The sequence below is a fragment of the Prunus persica genome, chromosome G7, assembly GCF_000346465.2.
Source record: "Prunus persica cultivar Lovell chromosome G7, Prunus_persica_NCBIv2, whole genome shotgun sequence".
Classification (NCBI taxonomy): domain Eukaryota; kingdom Viridiplantae; phylum Streptophyta; class Magnoliopsida; order Rosales; family Rosaceae; genus Prunus; species Prunus persica.
Window position 1 is genome coordinate 6,880,025 of NC_034015.1, and position 21,312 is coordinate 6,901,336.

The following is a 21,312-nucleotide window of genomic DNA, read 5'->3' on the forward strand; positions in this document are numbered from 1 at the left end:
TTTCCTCCTCTTGTTCTTTTGTGCTTTCATGGGTGAATTCTGCCATATTGATGGCTGGATTCTGTATGAAAAGCCCCCTTTCTCCCCAGTATATCAACAATCTTTTTGTGATGGATCGGATTGTTGCAGCTCGATCCTTGTCTAGTTGATTGGGACTAAACATCAAAATTCTGGAAGTTCAGCGCAAAAAGGTCTATTCCAATCCTCTAGAGAACTGGCTAAACCTTCTTCAATGAGTCTTTGGGCCGTAACACCATGTGGGCGGCCGTTCTGATTGACTCCAAGGAAAGTGAAAGGACCGAGGTCATCATGATAATACCTTGCTTCAAAGCACATGGCAGAGGGTAGGAATGGCCGTGGATCGGCCTCTATAATCTCCATGCAGCCTTCTTCATTCCATAGTGCTAACTGCTGATGGAGGGTGGAAGGAATACAAAGGCTCTGGTGGATCCAATCCCTGCCAAGTAGTGCATTGTAGGTGGTGGAAGTAGTGTCTATAACAAAGAATGCTATTTTCAATTCTTTACTTCCGACTATGACATCCACGTCTAAGATGCCATATATTTTGGTGATGCCCCCAGCGAAGTTGGTGACGGTCAATTGTGTTGGAATCAGATCTTTCTCTGTCCTGCCCAACTTGGTCAGCATTCTGTGGGGTAATAGATTAATGGCTGCTCCTCCATCTACCATGATCTTGGAAATAGGAATACCCCCAAGATTTGCCGTTATAAACAAAGGTCTGAGGTGATTTGCCATTTCTCTGGTTGGCTTGGCGAACCAAGGTTGCTCTGTAGCTGGTTTATCGGCTGTTCTGCCTGTCCTGGAGTTGTCTGCTTGTGGTTCTGGTGGCTTCTCTGCTTCTGCCAATCTACATTCAAAGCTTTCCTGAGAGAAAACATCTCCTTCTAGAGTGCTTTCTTGTCCTTTGGCAGCCCTGAATTTACCTGGTAGGATAAATACCATGTTAATTCCCAGATCACCCTGTAGGAGGTCTTCTAATTCTGCGCCAAAAGCTTCTGTCTCTGGGTCCAATTCTTCACCAAATTCCATTAATTCTTCCCCGTATTCTTCCGTCCAGTCATCCTGTTCTGCTACCTCGAAGGGCTCTTTCTGGTCATCTGCAGAAGGTTCATAGTCCAATTGCTCTTCTTCCTCTATGTAGTCGTCTTCTCCTTGTAACGGGGTAGACCCGGATTTCTCTGGTATCTGCGCGGTGTCAGGATAGCTACTGGACGATGAGGCTATATGGGTAAGAGATCTGGCTGGTGGTTCTGTTTTCAGCAATTCCCCTGACTGGCAAGCTTTCTGTTCTGTTTGGGGAAGTGATTCAGGATTTTTTCCTTTCCTGGCAGAACTGGGTTGTGAATGTACCTGCGTATTATCCTGGCTCTTAAGATATGTGCAGTATTGCCTCTGGATTCTTCTTTTCTGAGTTCTGGTCAGCTCCAGAGTTGGCCTACCACTTCTTCCTACGGAATACCATCTCCCTTCTATGATCGTCGCCAAAGGTTTTTCGTTTCCGGGTGTCTTGACTGGTATTTCCTTTCTGGGTTGCTCCTCCTCCTCTCGCTGTACTGTGTAGGCTTAAGACGACTCTTCTGCCTTGTTTTGTCTTGGGATGAGGTTCCAATCCTGTCAAAGACACTAGGTGTGGGCTGATTTTGTCTGTCTAGAACCACCTCTAGCTCTGTTTCACATTTGCATCTACTGCAGAGCACTACCCCAGCTGAGATGGTCGCTCTTGGTATTTGACTGGTCTCTCTTATGATTCTTCTGCCTCTGCTGCAGCCAGCATCTGTGATTGGCTGGGTTTTCCTCTGTTCTGGCCAATTTAAGTTGACCATATTGACTTGAGGTTGAGGAAAAGGATCCGTTATGACCGATGGTGGTTTTTCTGCCAGTTTAAGCCTTCCTGCCATTATCCCTTCTTGTATCACGTCCCTGAAAACAACACAACTATTGGTAGAATGATTCCAAGAGTTGTGCCACCTGCAGTACTGTCTGCCCTTGAGTTCTTCCGGCTTTGGTATTCTGTGAGGCGTTTCTATTGCCTTCTGCAGTAGCATTTCGTCGAACAGGGCATCGACCTTGGTTAAGTCAAAAGAGTAAACCTTGTTTTGTGTTGGTTTATTTGGAACGAATCCTCCTGTGAATGGTGGCGGCTTTTGGTCTTTAGGTGGCTTTGTGAGGGCTTTGCAACTAATGGGATGTTTTAGTTTTGCCATTTCTGCCACTGAAACCTCTTTCTCCTCCGATTCTTCCGCATCTTCTTGTGATTCTACCTCGATCAGGTGGACTGAAGAAGAAGGGGTTTTATAGTATGTACCTTTGGAGGAGTTCCTCCTTTGCTGTTCTTCCCTGAGTAACTCCTCATATTTGGATGCCTTATCAGCCAGTTCTGTCAGATCTCCGAACAATATCCCGTCGAACCTTTTCCTGAGAGAGATTTTAAGGGCGGCCTAGGCCATCTGGATGAAGTGTCTTTCTTCCATAGGGATTCGGCACTTCATCTTGAGCTTTCTGAACCTGGTTATGAAATCTTGTGTCGGTTCATCTTCACTCTGCTTGAGGGCGGCTAGATCACTGATGGTGACTTCCGGCTGAATCCTGTAGTAGTAGTCGTGAAAGACATTTTCCATCTGTTCCCAGGTTTGAACAGAGTTAGCTGGCAGGCTGGTGTACCAGGTAAAAGCTTGTCCAGAGAGAGAGTTGCCGAAAAGCCTTAATTTCAGCAGAGGGTTATTCTCTATAGCTATGCATTGGACGGAGAACCTGCCTATATGTTCAACTGAAGAAGCATGGGGGTCTTCCCCATTGAACAAAGTGAAATTTGGCACTTTGAAACCTGGAGACAGCGGTATTTGATCAATATAGGCTGGGTATGGCTTCCTGTAAGTAGGCCTTTCTCCTCTCCTAGCCTCGGGTTCCATGATCTCTCTGATCATTCTTTGTAATGCCCCTATGTTATTCAAAGCATTGACTGGGGGAAGATTTTGTCCCTGTTCTGGCTGAACATAATCAAACCTGGGCTCTGCTCTGTGTGGTCTGGGTGGAACTCCTTCCCTGTGTTCTTCCTGCTCTTCGACTTCTGGATGATTCCTCCAATTTGCCCCTGGTCTATTCCTGTCATGATTAGCAAAAAGGTTGTTCCCTCCTTGGCCTCTCCTCCCTCTTGCAAGTGGAGGGAATGGATTAGGGTCCATCCTTCTGGGTCTATATGGCAATACTGCCGGTGGCTCAGGCAGAAGTGCCAAAGGTTGATCAAGCGGGGCCGCATGATATGGAATGGGCTGAGGTTCTGGCTGGTTCTGAGCCAGTGCCGGGTTGTCTGGTTGGGCTGGGGCCTCATACTCTTGATTAGGAAGGGCTCTTTCCCTCGGACCAGCCTGAATTTCTCTGTGGTCTGGCACTCCAGCCATCTGTGCAACTGGGGGATTTTCCTGGTATGGCCATATTAGTCCTGGCGGAGGGCCATAAGGGAGATCCAACTGCTGGATTACAGGATCTGGGTTTGGGTTTCTGGCCATGGCGGATTCTCGGTTCTTCCGGAATTGTCTGTTCACCTGCCATTGCATCATGGCTGTCATGTTGTTGAGAGTGTCCTGGCTCCTTTGTACTGTGATCTCTTGTCGGAGTACTGACTCCTGCACTTGATCCATCCTTTTGGAGCCAGTCCTGGAACGTCTACTTCCTGTACTGCCGTGGGCAGAATGCCTAGCATCGCTTTCTTCTGACTCGAGGCCCTCCCTGAGGACCATCTTGTTTTTCTCCATATCTGGTGTGGGTTCTGACTAGATCTTCCGGTATTTGTAAATCTGTGAATGATTCCGTCAGAATATGTATACTGAGACGTCCCACTGGGCGTGCCAAATTGTTCACCCGTTTTCGTGTTTAACTCCTGATGTGGAAGGGCGAAGTTCCCCACTGGCTTGAAGACCACTTGCTGGTCGACAAGTCAGCTTTCTTTGGTGTGTGAGCGTGCCACTGCTAGCAATGTAGATTCTAGCAGACTTATTTTGAGAGTGGATAACTTGCGCCTCAAGTTACTGGCTTCTAAAACAAAACGATTGTGAATTTGGGTGAGGAATATCTCCAAAGTAAGTTCTTTTCTTGCCTCAGACTGGTGAGGACTTTCACAATTTATCTCAGTATCAAATGGTTGTTCTGGCCAGAATAGATAATAATAAAGTACTGTTTTCAGGCAGAACTCCCTTTTACAAAATTAAGCAGGGAGAAATCGACTCTAGAAAGGCAAAAAGATGGCTGAAACCCCATTTCTGCCTGGGTGGAAACTTCTGATCCGGGCTGGACTGGGCATGTCTATGCTGGACTGTACTGTCAACAACTTTAGCTGCTTGGCTTCAGCTGTAAATCGATACCAAAGTTCAATTTTGGCAGAGCTTCAATCTACTTCAAGCCTTGGGAGACTTTTGAGCTGGCAGAACTGCGACTTCTTCAGTTTGAAGGGACAGAAGTGGCTATTCGTATTTAGCAAGCTGGAACTATGCTATAAAATTTGTTGAGGTTTTCATATTTGTGAAAACTCAAACTGTGTTTGTCTTGGCTTTTGCTGAACCAAACTTGTAACGAGAGGGATCTCGCTTTCAGAGGACTTATTTTCTAAGTCTGAACTTTGGAATTCTGATCTAAAGCTGGTTCTCTTCGGATCCAAGTGAGCTTTTTCTTGTTTGTTTTTTTTTGATTGATTGATGAATTGAGTGTCCTTTGTTCCTTTGCCTACTTTCGTTTTTATAAGAGACCCTCCTGGGGAGGTGATTTTTAATCCTAAATAATGGGCGGCAAAAAGATCTCTTATAATATAAAGTAAGAAGGATTTCTTATCAATCAAGGCAGATAGGTTCTGAGCAGTCACCTCATAAAGCAGTCCCTTCCCTGGTTTTCTGGGTGGCAGTTTTCTAATTCAACCACCGCCACCATCTGTGTGGGCTTTCTATGGCGGTTTGGCTTTTTTTCTTTTGTATTTTCTGAATGGTTCCCTGTTTCCCGTTCTAATTTAGAAAGCGTGATCCGTGAATCCCTGGGGGGGTGGTGCATCGATATGGAGCAAAATCTTGAACATAGATGGGTATTTTGATCTTCAATTGGCAGTGTTTCAGAGACGTCCCTTTCATATTTTTAAATTTTAGTCGATATCGCTGACTTTTTCAAAGCTGAGGCAATCACGTGGGTGTGTCTTTGATCCCTTGGGTCTGAACCTAATCAAAATTCATGGGCTGATCTTTTGAAGCCCATCTCGTCAGTTTCCTCATTGGGCCTTTCTTTGGGCTGAGGCTTTGTTTTCAACATTCTTGGTGTGAAGCCCAATCTGTCTGGATCCTATTTTGTTTTTCTCAAGTTTTCGGGCTGGGCAGGCAATTTCATCATGGGCTTGTCTCTTGGTCTTGGGTGTGCCGAATTTGGGCCCAAACAACCTCCCAACGAAAAGGGTCTTGATCGGGCCAACGAGGCCCACCATCTAGGTCAATTAGGAATGTGAGGCCCACGACCTCTAATTCTAGATTTGAAAGTTCCTATAAATCTAACAAAGTTTACTAAACAAGTCTCAAAGGTTTGATCTCGATCGAGCGGTCAGATCTAAGCTAATCGCATGATTGGATGACGATCGTTTCGCTTAAAATTAGAATCATTGGCTCGGAGTATCTGGGACTCCGATTCTCGATCAATAAGTTCCTACACGATCTTAGAGGTACAGAGAACAATATTGTTTTAATTGGGACCGATCGAACGATCCAAACCTATCAAACCCGGATATCGCATGATGGTGAAATATCCGTTCGACTGTCAAACGATAATCAAATCCAAATCCAAGCATACCGTCGTACTCAAGACAACAAGGGATACAATTTAGAACTCAATGGGCTGCCACACAAAGGCCTAAGTGTCGCCACCCGCAACGGGCAGTAGTGGGTGTCTTGACGAAAAATCTCCAAATCACAGGCCAATACCTATACTAACACATTCAAACTAACAAGGGAAGCAACTTTTGGTCTCGGAACCAGGCCAAAAAGTGGCCGGAAATGGGTGAAAAAGGCCCCGTTGGCCCAATATGGGTATTTAAATCAATCTTCAAAACTCCAAAATTAACCCTAAATAACTACATAAACAGGTAGAGCATGATGAGAGGATAAATTTCCATACCCCACTCGATAGATTTGGCCACCGAAAAAAGGACAAAGCCATTGGAGCTATTTTTCGTTAAAATTGGAGAAATCCTTGATGGTTGACGTCGGTTAACCATTAGGCTAGGTAGAGGAGGAAGAGATGAACATTTTTTGTTAAGGTAGCGTGGCCAACTGGTGCACAACGGCGTTAACTGGTGGCCGGGAAGTCGAACAGTCACTGTTTGATATAGTGAGTGATTGTTGTGAATGGATCGTCAACTCTAAAATACCAAGGAACCCTAAGGTTAAAGTCATCCTTTCACTCTAGAATTTTGAAAATAAATTAAATTTCGGGACAGGATGTTACACGTCTCCCCAATCTCTCTCTCTCTCTCTCTCTCTCTCTCTCTCTCTCTCTCTCTCTCTCTCTCTCTCTCTCTACGCGCTAACAAAACCCAGCACCATCACCCCAAAACCCCAGACCATATCTTAACTTGATATTCTCCAACTTCAACTAGTCATTTGCTTCCAAATGGTTGGGATATGGATGATGATGATGACAACGGCTATAAGGGTGGGTGCGGCTTGCGGTTGCCGTGGTAGTTGGATTGGGTTGTCAAACATAATTCATTTCCCCACTTCTTCAATGTCTTGGATTAGTAAGTTAGAGAGGGGAGAAAGGAGGGGCCACCATGGATGATGATGATGACGACGACGATAAGGATGGGTGTCGTTGCCGTGGTAGTTGGATTGGGTTGTCAAACATAATTCATTTCCCCACTTCTTCAATGTCTTGGATTAGTAAGTTAGAGAGGGGAGAAAGGAGGGGCCACCATGGATGATGATGACAACGACGACGACGATAAGGGTGGGTGTGGCTTGATGTTGCTGTGGTAGTTGGATTGGGTTGTCAAACATAATTCATTTCCCCACTTCTTGAATGTCTTGGATTAGTAAGTTAGAGAGGGGAGAAAGGAGGGGCCACGGGGGTGGAGAGGGGGAGTTGGAAGAGGGGTTGTTGGGTTTCTTTTTTTAAACACTTCAAAAATTGCAAGTTCTTAAAAAAATTGTTTTTAAAAAAATATTTTTTATTTGGGTTTTAACTTACAAAATTATTAAAATGTTCAATCCACGTCAGCAAGTTAACCTGTTACTGTTTAAATTGACGGAATGGGGGCAATGTGAGACACAAAATAATAGCACATGGGGCATATTGACCCAATTACATAGAGTAAACTGAGATTTTCGGTGGCATATCAATAAATGAACCTTTAAAATTTTTTTTATGACATTACTATTATAAGAAAGACACAAAACGTTAGTAATTATTTTTCATAATTAAAAGAAAAAATTAATAAAAGATATTAACGCATGTGTCAATTTTAATTGACATGGCTCAAAAAACATCAACTGCCACATAACGTGGCCAACTAAATGTGGTCAAAATATTTAGAATGTCCAAATAGGATGCCAATGAAGACAGAACTTTGGGTGAAGAGATATCTATCTACTCTTAATAACTTGACCTACAAACCCCTTGATCCTATGTTTTGTTTTAGCATAACCTAGCTATGTTCCTATATTTTTTAATAGCTCGACCTAATAAAGTTTCTTAATAATATTAATTTACACTTCGGATGGATGGCTAATGCAATAGATAATTCTATCAACCCATTATCGGCGAGGGCTTTGTCTTGCATGAGAACGTTTCCCCGGGGCCCAGCCCTTCATTTTTCACCTTCTTCGTGAAGTGAAGGTTACTATAAAACTCCTGTTGTTTTGGTTGGTTAGTGTAAGAAGTCTCTGATATGTTATTGGTTTGGTTAGTAGAAAAGCCGGTAGCATATTTTTCTTTTTTTTCTGATTTGTCTCTCTCTATATTCATAATCAGTTAATAAGTAAATGACTCCGTCACCAAGACTTAAAACAAATCACCATATTGTATAGTGCATTAGTACGTAATTTTTTTATTGTTAAAAAATTCACTGGTTTTGGTTGTATACAATTGTTTGAGAGAGATTAGAGAAAGAATTCCCCAAAATACACGCTAGGTGTGAATGTTTTGACAAAGCAACAAAAGTAATTGTCATAGACTTGGACTTTGACAAAAAACGCGACATTGACATGAGATATTTTTTTTTCATGATTGAAAGGAATCCAATATATATGGTCGCTAGACCCATTTTCCCCACTTTCCCACTAAGAAAATAAACAATTAGGAGCACAGAAAAGCATAGAAAAACCTCTGAAAAATTAGGAGCTAGCCTCGCTGAATCTAGGGATGAGGTAGATAGCTAGGGGTTATTCAACCCAGTTTTCTCAAAAGTCATCCTTCGACGTGTGAATGTTTTGACAAAGCAACAAAATTAATTGTCATAGACTTGGACTTGGACAAAAAACGCGACATTGACATGAGATATTTTTTTTTCATGATTGAAAGGAATCCAATATATATGGTCGCTAGACCCATTTTCCCCACTTTCCCACTAAGAAAATAGACAATTAGGAGCACAGAAAAGCATAGAAAAACCTCTGAAAAATTAGGAGCCTCGCTGAATCTAGGGATGAGGTAGATAGCTAGGGGTTATTCAACCCAGTTTTCTCAAAAGTCATCCTTCGACGTGTGAATGTTTTGACAAAGCAACAAAATTAATTGTCATAGACTTGGACTTGGACAAAAAACGCGACATTGACATGAGATATTTTTTTTCATGACTGAAAGGAATCCAATATATATGGTCGCTAGACCCATTTTCCCCACTTTCCCACTAAGAAAATAGACAATTAGGAGCACAGAAAAGCATAGAAAAACCTCGGAAAAATTAGGAGCCTCGCTGAATCTAGGGATGAGGTAGATAGCTAAGGGCTATTCAACCCAGTTTTCTCAAGTCATCCTTCGACCGGTCTAATCTCTGCTACATAAAATCAGGTAATCTCTGTGGCCCTATTTTTACATACATGCAAGTCAAGTGAGCCATTTTTCATATCTCTTGCTATGCCTAGATTGTTAGGGTTTTTTTTTTTAAAAAAAAATATATTTTATTTTATTTTATTTTATAAACATTCTTAAGTGTCATCCCTATATATTATATTTTTTTGTTTGAAAGAATGAAGATTTGATTACCTTTAGAAAGTTACAAACAAGCTCAATACAACAAACAGAACAATAAAACAAAAGCGCTACCAACTATAATACACATAATTTAGGCCTAACACAACAAAAAACCCTAAGAAACACACAAACTCTAAAATCACACCTAAGAACTAAGCAGCCGCTGCTGCCACCCGACTACCATCGCCTCCAGTAGAGGAAGGTCCATGAGAACCGACAAAGGAGATTTGAAGAGCGTGGATTTGGGGAACAATCCACCACAATGCATCAAGCTCAAACGATCCATGGATTGGTCTAAATTGATCATCCCCAGAGCAAAAGCTCAGATATGAGAATGGGTTATAGGAGATGAACAACAGCAACAAACTAGGGGGCAACCAAGTAAATCCTAGGGAAACAGAAGGGGTTTATGGTTAAAGAGTTAGTGGGAGGGAAAAAGAAATGGGGTGAAGGGGGGTGGGTGGATGAGAGGAGAAAAGGGAGAGATAAGTGAAATGGCTGTAGAGGAGTGGGAGAGAAGAGATTCAGGAGATATGGGCTAATAGCAAGAAAAACAAAATAAAAAAAGCACACCAAAATAAACGACAGAAAAGGAAAGTAAAAGCCACACCAGAGGGTGGCGGAGAGGCCACACGAGAGGTGGTAGAGAAGCCACCCTAAAGGGTGGCAGCGTAGCCAGAAGCTCAAAAGAGGAAGATGGGATATAGGACCAGCTGGTAGTTTTCAGCTTACATATTTATCAAGCCAACAAGACTATATACAACGACAGCTTTGAAATGTGCCAAAATAAACGAGAGGGCCTCCTAAAATAAAGTATTCAATGAAAAATATAAAAGGGGTCAAACTCTATAATCAAAATCTTATGATTATTAAATTACTGGTTGAACAAATGGACCACAACTGTCCTCATGTCATCTCTAATTGTCTTATTCAAACCTGAAAGATAACGACCTGTGTCATCTTTTGATTATTATCTTTCAAACCAACTCGAATTGAGAGATTACCAAACTCGGATTTATATTCTTCAACGAACGTATGTCGTTGTTTTAAGCTATGAAACCTTTCATATAACTCCATAGTGTAATCAGCCGTTAAAAACTTCTTTCGTAACTTTGCTTTCACATGTGTTGATCTTCTATTTCCCTTGTCAAGCACGTTGCTCTTCAACTCTCTTCCACCATTAAAGCGCACTCTTCAATTTAAGCTTTAAAAAAAAACACCTTACGATCTTCTTGTAAGTTCTTTCTTGTCTGTGAACTTTAACACTAACCTTGGTCAGACATGGATGTGGTGAAGGTATAATAATCTTCTTTTCCAATGCAGAACTTTAACTCTCTCTAGATGGGGTGAGATATCAATGAGTGTGCCTTGACTGCTAGGGAAGGGACCTCTATATATATGCATTGTTTAAGTATTTTGCCCGTTGAAGAACACTTAAACAAATCCTGATTGCACTAGGATAAAATGTTTTAATCCATGTAGGACTTGGAATCCTCAAAGCTCTAGTTTTCTAATTAAACTGCACTTTAAACTAGAACAGCAGATATGCTCGAGTTTTGTTTATTGTTTAATACTAAACTACAACTCCTTATATGAGTAGAAGACCATTCCAATGTGGTTTAAGACAATGTAATGTCTTACAGTCTCCCACTTGGTCAAATAATCACAACAGTTAATAGCATTACACACTTTAAGGCCTTGTGAAACATAACTAAGCAAAATCCCTACTAAGCCACTATCAATGAAGAACAACAAAGAACTATAGAAACTACTTGAACATCTGTGCTAATAGATATGTCATGCTCATTCATTGTCCCCTAAATGACTGCAAATGTCTAGTTAAAATTGAACAAATGCCAGGAATATACGATACCATCGCAGCTACCTCAATTGCTAGCTTTACTGCCTTATATGTATATTCAAGTATCAAACATAAAAAAGATAGACTAAGCAATAAAATAACTCAACAAAATTCCACTTTATGAATCCTCGAACTTTCTAAATATTCATCAAAACCTTTACTAGTTAATCAAAATATAAATGATAAAACTCTAGTTAAAACAAAAACACTCCCACTAATTTAGCCACTCATATTTTCTGTCAATCCCATACTTTGAACATGCCTATGAAAAACTGCATTTGGCAGCCCTTTATTAAGAGGATCTGCAATCATATCTGTTGTACTGATGTGTCAGAATTCTTGAAGCCTTTGTCCTTTTGTTTCCCTTTGCAAACAAATTGTTGCACTGTTGTCATTCCATAGTTATATAGGTCTATGTATAGACTCAACTACACACAATCTAGTGATAAAATTCTTTAACCACATAGCTTGAGAAATAGCCTCAAAAGAGGTGAAGAATTCTGCTAACATTATAGATGCAACTGTGAGAGGTTGCTTGATACTTCTCCATGATACAGCATCACATGAAAATATGAACACATACCGTGATGTTGATCTGAGATCATCCTTACAACCTGAAAAATCAGCATCTGCAAAACCTTCCAATTTCAAATTGTTTCTTCTTTTGAAAACCAATTTGTAATTTTTGGTTCTTTGTAAATATCTCAACACTTTCTTACCTGCAATCCAATGATCGTGTCCAAAATTAGATTGAAATCTACCTAGCACACTAATAGGAAAGGCTATGTCAAGTCTAGTGCAGACTTGTGCATACATAAGACTGCCTACTAAGGAGGCATAAGGTTTGTCATTCATCTAAAATTTCTCTTGTTCAGTCCTTGGTGCCTTTTCCTTGCTGAACTTGTCTTCTTTTGATTTTAGGCATATAAGTTCCACCACATCCTTGCATATTGAATCTCTGCAGTGTCTATATAATTCTTCTGTGATAATCCATGCTAATTTCAATTCCCAAAACATAAGATGCTTCACCAAGATCTGTCATTTCAAAATGTTTAGACAGGAATTCGTTACAGCTATGTAACATTGATAAATCTGTGCATGCCAATAAGATGTCATCCACATATAATACCAATATGATGAAATTTCTCCCACTCTTCTTCATGTAAATGCATTCATCCAATGAATTTTCTGTAAAAACCACATTGCTTAACAAATTCATCAAATTTGATATACCATTGTCGAGAAGCTTGCTTAAGAACATAAATTGATTTACACAGTTTACGTACTAGATTTTCTCCCTTCTCTTGAATGAAACCTTCTGGTTGTTTCATATATATTCCCTCTTCTAGATTTCCTCTCAAGAATGCAGTCTTTACATCCATTTGATGTAAGTGTAAATCGAAATGTGCTACCAATGCCATGATTACTCTAAATGAGTCTTTAGTTGAAACTAGTGAATAGATTTCTTTGTAATCTATCCTTTCTTGCCATCTGTATCCTTTGGCAACTAGTCTTGCCTTATATCTATCAATTTGTCCCTTAGGGTTTCTCTTGGTTTTGAAAACCCATTTGCGGCCTATAGGTTTGCAATTTTGTGGCAGGTTCACTTGTATGCTCGAGTTCTATTTCTTGATTAATACTAAACTACAACTCCTTTTGTGATTAGAAGACCATTTTAACATGTTTTAAGACAATGTAATGTCTTACACTTCTACCATAGATTTCCATTCTCTAGACTTGCCTCTAAATCTAAATAATCTTCTGCATGCGTATTTCCATAAAAATCAGCAACTTCAATTTTAATTCCTCCACCATTCAAACCCAATGCATGAACCAACTGCTCTTCCAATCCACCTCAATCACCATCACCGTGGATGCATTCCAGAATCTCCATATAGGCATTTGATTAAATTTCTGTCTTTGGAGGGCTGCACTGCTCTCGACATATCTTCCATTATACGTCGCCAGTCATCTATGTGTGTTGGGCTTAGTTCCCTTGTCCACAACCTCTACCATGACCAACCATGGTGTGAAAGGAAGGATTTTCCAAGCCTCTGGTATCAATTTGATGCAGGGTAGCGTCTATAAGTTGTTGTCTAGTGAACCAAACAGTCCCAAAATACATATAATAAAATGATAAATCTATAGAATAGAAGTTAGAATGAAAATAATAGAGTTCTAGGTCAAATATCCTAAAAGAAACTATAGAGATTAAAGCCTGGAATTATATGCATATAAAATTGAATATATGAGTCTCTTAATAGTCTATTTATACTAGAGTAAAGCTGCCCAGCAATCTTATCCCTTGGTTTCTTAAGAAAACCTAAGGCAGAGGAAATTAAAAACCAATAAAACTAGAAATTCAACTAAATCTTAGTAAGACTTAGCCTATTTGGCTGATGAGCCCTCTATATAAAACTTAGAATGCTGCTAAACGAACCCTAAAATTAACTGAGTATACCATACTACCAAACTATTTATTGAATTACTAATTTACCCTAATATAAAATGACCAAAAATGATATATTGAATTGTGAAACAAATACAAGTTTAATAAGTACACCATACTCACCATATTCAGCTCTAATCAAACTTAGAGAAGTTTTCGTATTGCTTGGTTCTAGTAAAAGGATTTGTCAGTCTGTTTTAGTACAAGGATCTTGTTTCAAGTACCACCCAATGAGCTATATAGACTTTCTCATTGAATTCCGTCGTTCAAGATGACTGATGATGAATGACATGGTGTTCCGAAAGAATCCTTTGAGTTTGACCCCGCTTCTTTGCCCACCAATCTTGATGAAAATGATTGATTTGAAAAAGGATAACAGAGCCATGAATATTGAACCTAATGGTTTGTCTCGTGAGTTAAAGTGAAGGCAAACCTGTAATGGGTTATGGGAGAGTATGCACAGCTGAGAAATAGGAGAATTATGAAAGAGAAACTTCAATGCACAGATCTCCAAGAAAGGCATGTAGCAGCATAGAGAAAAATAAACAAATAAAATCTTATTTTATTGTCTTATTGGAAATTAAAATTATGCACACTTTGATTTCTTTATACTCAGTTTGTTTCTTTTGTGCATGTGCACTAAAACACCTTTGAAAAGAGAAGTAAGATGATGAAGCTTTGAATTGAAGGAGTTAGCAAATCTACTCCCATTGTAGCTCATGAAATTAAAGATTTTGATGCAAACCCAAAATCTAAAAAGAGGGAACAAATTCATGTAAAAAGAGAAATCTGATTTAGGATTGGAATTAGGGTGTTGTGTGATAGATTGTATTAGGGTGTATCATGGGTATTTTTGGTAGTTAAATAGGGTGTATCAGGGGTATTTTTGGTAGTTAAATAGGGTGTACTCAGTTAATTTTACATTTTAATTAAAATATTAGGGTGTACTTAGATTATAGGGTGTACTCAGTTAATTTTGGGGTTCGTTTAGCAGCACTCAAAACTTATTCCTTTTGGTTCCAATGGAGGCCAGCTAATAACAAAAAAAGGCATAGTCCAAAAAAGGCATACTATAATCAACCTATTTATTTAAGGGAGATTCACTATTATACCCAATATAAGGGCCCAAATTATAAAAATACTCTATATGAAATGGACTTTAGAAATATACCCAAAGTCCATTTACAACATAACAAAGAGGCTTTTAACTTCTTATAAATTACAAAACTACCATAAATTTCTTAAAATAAGTCCAACCCCAAAACCTCATAAAAAAAACCCAAAACACTCAATAGGGCATCAAAGTAACTTTATAATTAAAATTAAATTAAATAGAGCCAGCTGTTACTTTTTGGGTTTGTTTATAGAAATTAAATAGTGTAGGGTTTATTTATATTTTATGTGCTAAGAATGGGTATATGACTAAATATCTCTTCATTTAATTTTCACATAATCAAAACCTTAATCCCTTTAAAGAAAACATAATCTTCAGAAAGGCGTGAAAGTAGACAATTGTCAAATGGATTTTCATTTTCTCTTAGTACAAAAGATGTACATTGAAGGCAATAAAAATTTCGTTGATAATGGTAAAATCGTACAAAGTGTTCAAATAAATATAAAATATATGCAGCATAAAATTTTGCCTAAAAAAGCCAACCCTATTTTTATATTGATCTATTTTTCATTGGATTTTGTATAGATTGGGAGATAAGATACGGAGATAAGCATTTCATCTACGTGTCTTTGATCTCACAAGGAAATGGATATTGTTATTTCAATTGCGTCCAAAATTGCAGAGTCCTTGGTGCGACCAATAGGCAAAGAATTTGGCTATTTGATTTGCTATGATTCCAAGATGAAAGATCTAAAGTATCAACTTCAAAAGCTTTTTGAGATGAAAAATGGGGTGCAAGAATTGGTTAATACTGCCAAAAGGAATGGTGAAGTTATCAACTCTGATGTTCAAAGTTGGCTAACAAGTGTTAACGAGTTAATTCAGAAAGTGTCTCATTTTGAGGAAGAAGTCAACATGAAAAGGCAATGCTTGTACCGGTGGAACATAAGTAGGAAAGCCACTAAGATTACACAAGATGTTCGTCATCTCCAAAAAGAAGGAACATTCAATAATGTTGCCCATCCTGCACCTCCACCAATGATATCGTTAGCATTCAAAGAAGGTTTTAAGGATTTTAAATCCAGAATGACATGTGTGAATAGGGTGATAGAGGTTTTGAAGAATGAAGAAGTTAGAGGGATTGGGATTTGTGGTATGGGGGGTGTGGGTAAAACCACAATGGTGAAAGAAATCATCAAAAGACTGGAAGGATTGAAAGTATTCGATAATATTGTGATGGCAGTTGTGTCCCAATGCCCAAGCATTCAGAAGATTCAATCAGAAATTGCAGAGGAGCTGGGGTTTAAATATGACGAGAATACCGAAAGTGGAAGAGCGCGAAGGCTCTACAGAAGACTCATGGAAATAAATAGCATCTTGATTGTATTAGATGATGTCTGGACAGAGCTTGATTTTGAGGCTATAGGACTTCCTTCTGGACTTTCTCATAAAGGGTGCAAAATTTTGTTGACCTCACGAAACTTGGAAGTGTGCAATGCAATGGGAAGTCAAGAAATTTTTACACTCCCAGTTTTAACAGCAGAAGAATCATGGGAACTCTTCAGTGAAATGGTAGGTAAACCCTTGGACTATCCTGATTTGGCAAAACAAGTCACGAATGAGTGTGGAGGTTTACCTATTGCTATTATAACTGTTGCAAAAGCACTAGAAAATAAGAGGAAGCATGAATGGGTTGATGCACTCAAACAACTACAAAGTTCAGCTCCTGGAAGCATCTCTTCAATGAATGACAGAGTTTATTCAAACATACAATGGAGTTATGATAGATTGGAGAGTGATGAAGCGAAGTCATGCCTTTTGCTTTGTTGTTTATTTCCTGAAGATTATGATATTCCAATTGAGTATTTGGTTAGATATGGATGGGGTCGAGGGTATTTTAGTAACACTGATTTAGTGGAAGAAGCAAGAAATAGAGTGCATTCTTTGGTTGACAAACTTCAAAGAAGGTTTTTATTGCTAGATAGCAAATTGAAAGACCATACCAAGATGCATGACATAGTTCGTGATGTTGCCATACAAATTGCCTCAAGAGATCCACATAGATTTCTAATAAGATGTGATGCTGAAAAGAAAGGGTGGCCAAAGATATACGACCATTACACAACAATCTCACTGATACCAATTAATATTGATGAGATCCCAGTTGGTCTGGAGTGTCCAAAACTTGAGCTTCTACACTTAGAAGGCAAATGTTATTCGGAAAATAGCATGGACATCATGTGTAAGGGGATGAAAGAGTTAAAGGTTTTAGGCATGGGTGGGATATCAGCCTTGCCAAGTTCACAAGGACTACTGAAGAGCCTTCGAACCTTGTCCCTAAATGGTTGTCGTTATTTAACAGATATATCTGATGTTATTGGAAGATTGGAAAATTTAGAGATCCTCAGCTTTCGTGAATGCATTAACATCTTAGAGTTGCCAAGGGAAATTGGACTTCTTAAACATTTAAAGTTGTTAGATATTACGGATTGTATTCGTCTTCAGAAGATTCCACATGGTCTTTTATCGAGCTTATCTAGTCTTGAAGAGTTGTATATGGAAAATAGTTTTCGCAAATGGGAACGATCAGCAGCAGAAAGCGAAGATAAGAGGATGGCAAGCCTTGTTGAGGTGATGTCTTTGTCTAATCATTTGAAGGTTTTAGTCATGTATATTCCCAATTTCAACTTCTTTCCAAAAGACTTTTACTTGACAATCCAGACAACAATAAGATTCCACATATCCAACAGATTGTGTCCCACAGGTTTTAGGATTGAAAGTAATGGTTGTTATGCATTCGAAAATAAGTTGGATATTGTTGACAGTGATGCAACGGAATTCATGGAGATTCAACTCTTATTTAAGAAATGTGAAGATTTAATCTTGGGAAGGATTAAGAATTTAAAGTGTGTCCTCAATGAATTAGACCAAGAGGGACTGCAACACTTAAAAGTTTTAACAATTTGGGACTGCCGTGAGATAGAATACCTGGTAAATGGAGCGAGTTGGACTCAACAAACAGCCTTCCCTCTCATTCAGTCAATCCAACTCATGTGGATTCCCAAGCTAAAAGCAATATGCCACGACCAACTCCCACAGAGCTCTTTTATCAACTTAAGATCTCTTGAATTATATGATTGCCCTGTTTTAAAATATGTGTTTTCTCTATCAGTAGCAAGCAACTTGGTTCAACTTCAAAGCTTAAATGTTGACCGGTGTCGCCAAATGAAAGAAATCGTCTCAAAGGAGTGGAGGGAACATGAGACGGCATCGGACATCATAGCTTTCCCTAAATTAACAAATTTGACACTCCAAGGTCTACATAATTTCATTGGTTTCTACGAAGTTAACAATCTATACTCCAACTATGAGGTATGTTACATATATAACTTATTATTTTGATGCTTGAATTGTATAATTGTTTTATTAAGTCTTTGTGCCTCAATTTTTTTTTTTTTTTTGTGGGTCTGAATTTAGGTTGACTGTTTGGTTTGAATTTACTCCAACCTTTGTGCCTCAATTTAGTTTGACTGTTTTAGTATCAACCTTTGTGCCTAAAAACTGAAAATATTCTCATACTAATAAATGAGGATCTTGCCTTTACAAAATAATAATAATAATAATAAATTATTATGCAGACCAGGATATTTATTAAATGAGGATCTTATCTGAAGTTGATCTATTAAATGTTTCTTTAAATATTTATAATTAATGAATCTTTTCAGGTAACAACGCCCAAGGATGAAAATGTGGTATTTCCATCAAAGTGCATTTTATGGTTACAAAATCTAGAAGAAGTGAAACTAAAATTTGACGATGGCATTGTAGATGTGTTATTTGATCTGAAAGGCCATATGGTTACGGATGGGCCAGCACTTTCTCATTTACGAAAATTGGAGATTTTATTGGCTTTTGCATGTCAACACCTTTGGAAGAACATTCCGCGTGGATTCCAGGGCTTTCAAAACTTAAGACATTTCAAAATAAATTATGGTACTGATCTCCAATATGTGTTCCCACATTCAATTGCCAGGCTACTTGTAAATCTTGAAGAGCTCAACATAGCGGAATGCTGGAAAATGGAAACTATAGTCAGATTCGCAGATGAAAATGAAAAAGAGGATCAGACGGGCATGACTTTGTTTCCCAAACTAAATAGTTTTGATCTAGACGGGCTTCCCAAACTGAAGACATTGGCTTCAGTAATTCCACAAATAAAAAAGTTGGAGAAAGATTCAACAGCTCATCACGAAGACGAAGACGAAGATATTTCATCAGGATCTTGTGGATGTACACCTTATTCATGTGGCCCAATGACCAAACCTACTTCAAGAACAAATATTGTTCAAATATTGCCACGTCCAGTCAATCAAGAGGTAAGCATTTCAATTTACTATGTTTTTTTTTTTCTATGAACCTACAGTTGCTCAATTGATGTTTGATTTTCTAGGTTGCCCCAACAAATCTTGATCAAGACTCAAATGATTATGATAATCTAGAACGTCTTTCTATACTATCCTGTAAGTCACTGGAAGTTGTTTTCCAACTCAAGGGATCGAAGGCTGTGGAAAGCCATAACGTTCAAGCATTCAATAAGTTGTGTTACTTGTCATTATACAAATTGCCAAGTTTGATGCACGTATGGGAAACGGGAGGTTCACAACATATCACAGGCTTCGGAAACTTGACATTCTTAAGTGTATCCCACTGTGGCAGTTTACGATATTTGTTCTTGTCAACTGTAGCCAAGCTCCTTGTCAGTTTGAAGGACTTAAAAGTTGGGAATTGTAAGAAGATTAAACAAGTTATTGCAAAAGCAGACACTGAATGTGCTGATCAGGAAATTACATTTCCTCAATTGAATTCCATGACGCTTGAAGATCTACCAAACCTCATTTGTTTCTCTACTGAAGCTTATACTTTGAAGTTGCCATCTTTGATGAAATTGAAGGTTATAAGATGTCCATACTTAAGAACATTTGCTTCTAAGGTTGTCAACACACATTCTAGAATCCAAGTACACACAGAGTTGGGACAATCTGAGTGGATGGGGGAACTCAATAGCACTATAGGGAACATTCACAAAAAAAGGTATGCACCTGAATGTTTACTGGTGTTTAGTCAATAATATAACAATTAAAGTGTTTCTTTTTCAAACCTAATTGCATCTCAATAATACACATGCTTTTCTTTTGAATACAGGGAAACACAGAGAAGTACAGAGGTGAGTATATGTATGTCGCTATCTCCAACTTTTATATTAAGGAAACACTGATGTTTGCAAATCTTACTAAAAAAAAAATACGCCATATTATGCTATATTAAGGAAAGAATTAAATTAAGTTAGCAAAATCAAATTACGGTTCTAATGATATAAACCAAAAAAAAAATTAGGTGTGAGATTGTTTAAGCTTCGATTTGACAATAAATTACAATGTATTTCATGTGTGTTTGAGGTTTTTTTAATTCAAGTATTCTATCATTGCGATATAGTAGACGAAAACAACAAAAAAACCTAATTCTGATGTGGTATCTCGTTAGAACATCTCGAATGGGCTCCTCCCTAAATGAGATTCTAAGTTAAAATTTAGAGTGAATGTCAGCAACCCAACTCCAAGAATCTCAAAATATGAAGTTCTACAGTTTCTTCAGTTAAAAAAAAATGCCTAGGCAGAGTATTTAGAGCCTTCTGAAATTTGAATTTTGTAGATTAGTCTAGAGATTTCTGAATGTTGTAGCTTTTTGCATCATTATCAAAAACACTCCGAGGCTCGTTTTAAGTCCCAAGTTGACGATTCTCACATTTAGTGCATTGGATGAACACTTTCATTATTTTTCTAGCTTAATATTGTTTCCCTCTTTTCAGCACATTCATGAGGAGGTTTGAGTTCAGTTCTGAAGAATTTTATGAGGATGTGCATACAGACTCTACAGAGTGAGTTCTTGAAGTTTGGAATAGCAAGTTGCAACTCCACATCTCTAACCTCATCAATTCTTGAGAAACAATCCCATTTCAATTCCAAGTGTTAAAGTGTATTATAATTCATGTACTGGATTTCATTTGTATGTCATTCAAATGTTAGAGCAGATCTGATGGTTAAAGCATAAGTTCATGTATTGTTTAGAGTTATCAGGGATTGATGTTAAATTCTCTCTTCAAATAAATAGTTCTTGAAGATCCCTTTGCTGCAATTCTTTCGATTTTGTTAGCCGAATACAACAACAAAATTTCAGAACCTCTCCTACATATCTTTCATTTTTAACACATCAAACCATCATTGAGTTCAATGTGCCATCAAATTTCAAAGTTCAACAACCAAATTTTGACAGGCCTACTTACCAGCCTGCATTAAAGTTTTCACAGTTCAAATAAATAGATACTTCTTGACGATCCCTCTGCTAAAAATTTTTCAGTTTTTGGTGGACCGTTAGAACATCGAAATACTAAATATAGTATTATGCCAGCCTAAGTACTGACGTCCAGTTAATTTTTCCATTACACGAATGCCTCAAAGTTACTAATCAAAATAATAACACAGAATTCCAGTGTTGCTGCAGATATAAAAGACTTGCGGCAAAAAGCTTTCACCACTACAATTGTTCAAATTCAATGACGCCAAAATTAATTTTTCAATGTCGCCAAAATTAACATAT

The 21,312-nt window shown here is 38.5% G+C and overlaps 1 protein-coding gene across 3 annotated transcripts; it reads left to right on the forward strand.

Moving 5' to 3' along the window:
* On the forward strand, window positions 8,592-20,836 carry LOC18770465 (probable disease resistance protein At4g27220). Of its 3 annotated transcripts, none has more exons than XM_020568668.1 (6): window positions 8,592-9,051; window positions 15,244-18,030; window positions 18,384-19,034; window positions 19,109-19,749; window positions 19,861-19,892; window positions 20,525-20,836. In XM_020568668.1, the coding sequence occupies exons 2-6, from the start codon at window positions 15,304-15,306 to the stop codon at window positions 20,533-20,535; spliced, it is 4,062 nt and encodes a 1,353-aa protein (XP_020424257.1). In that variant the 5' UTR covers window positions 8,592-9,051; window positions 15,244-15,303; the 3' UTR covers window positions 20,536-20,836. The 3 variants fall into 3 exon arrangements, with proteins under 3 accessions (XP_020424257.1, XP_020424256.1, XP_020424255.1); XM_020568667.1 differs by having other exon boundaries at window positions 19,861-19,882; XM_020568666.1 differs by having other exon boundaries at window positions 19,861-20,836.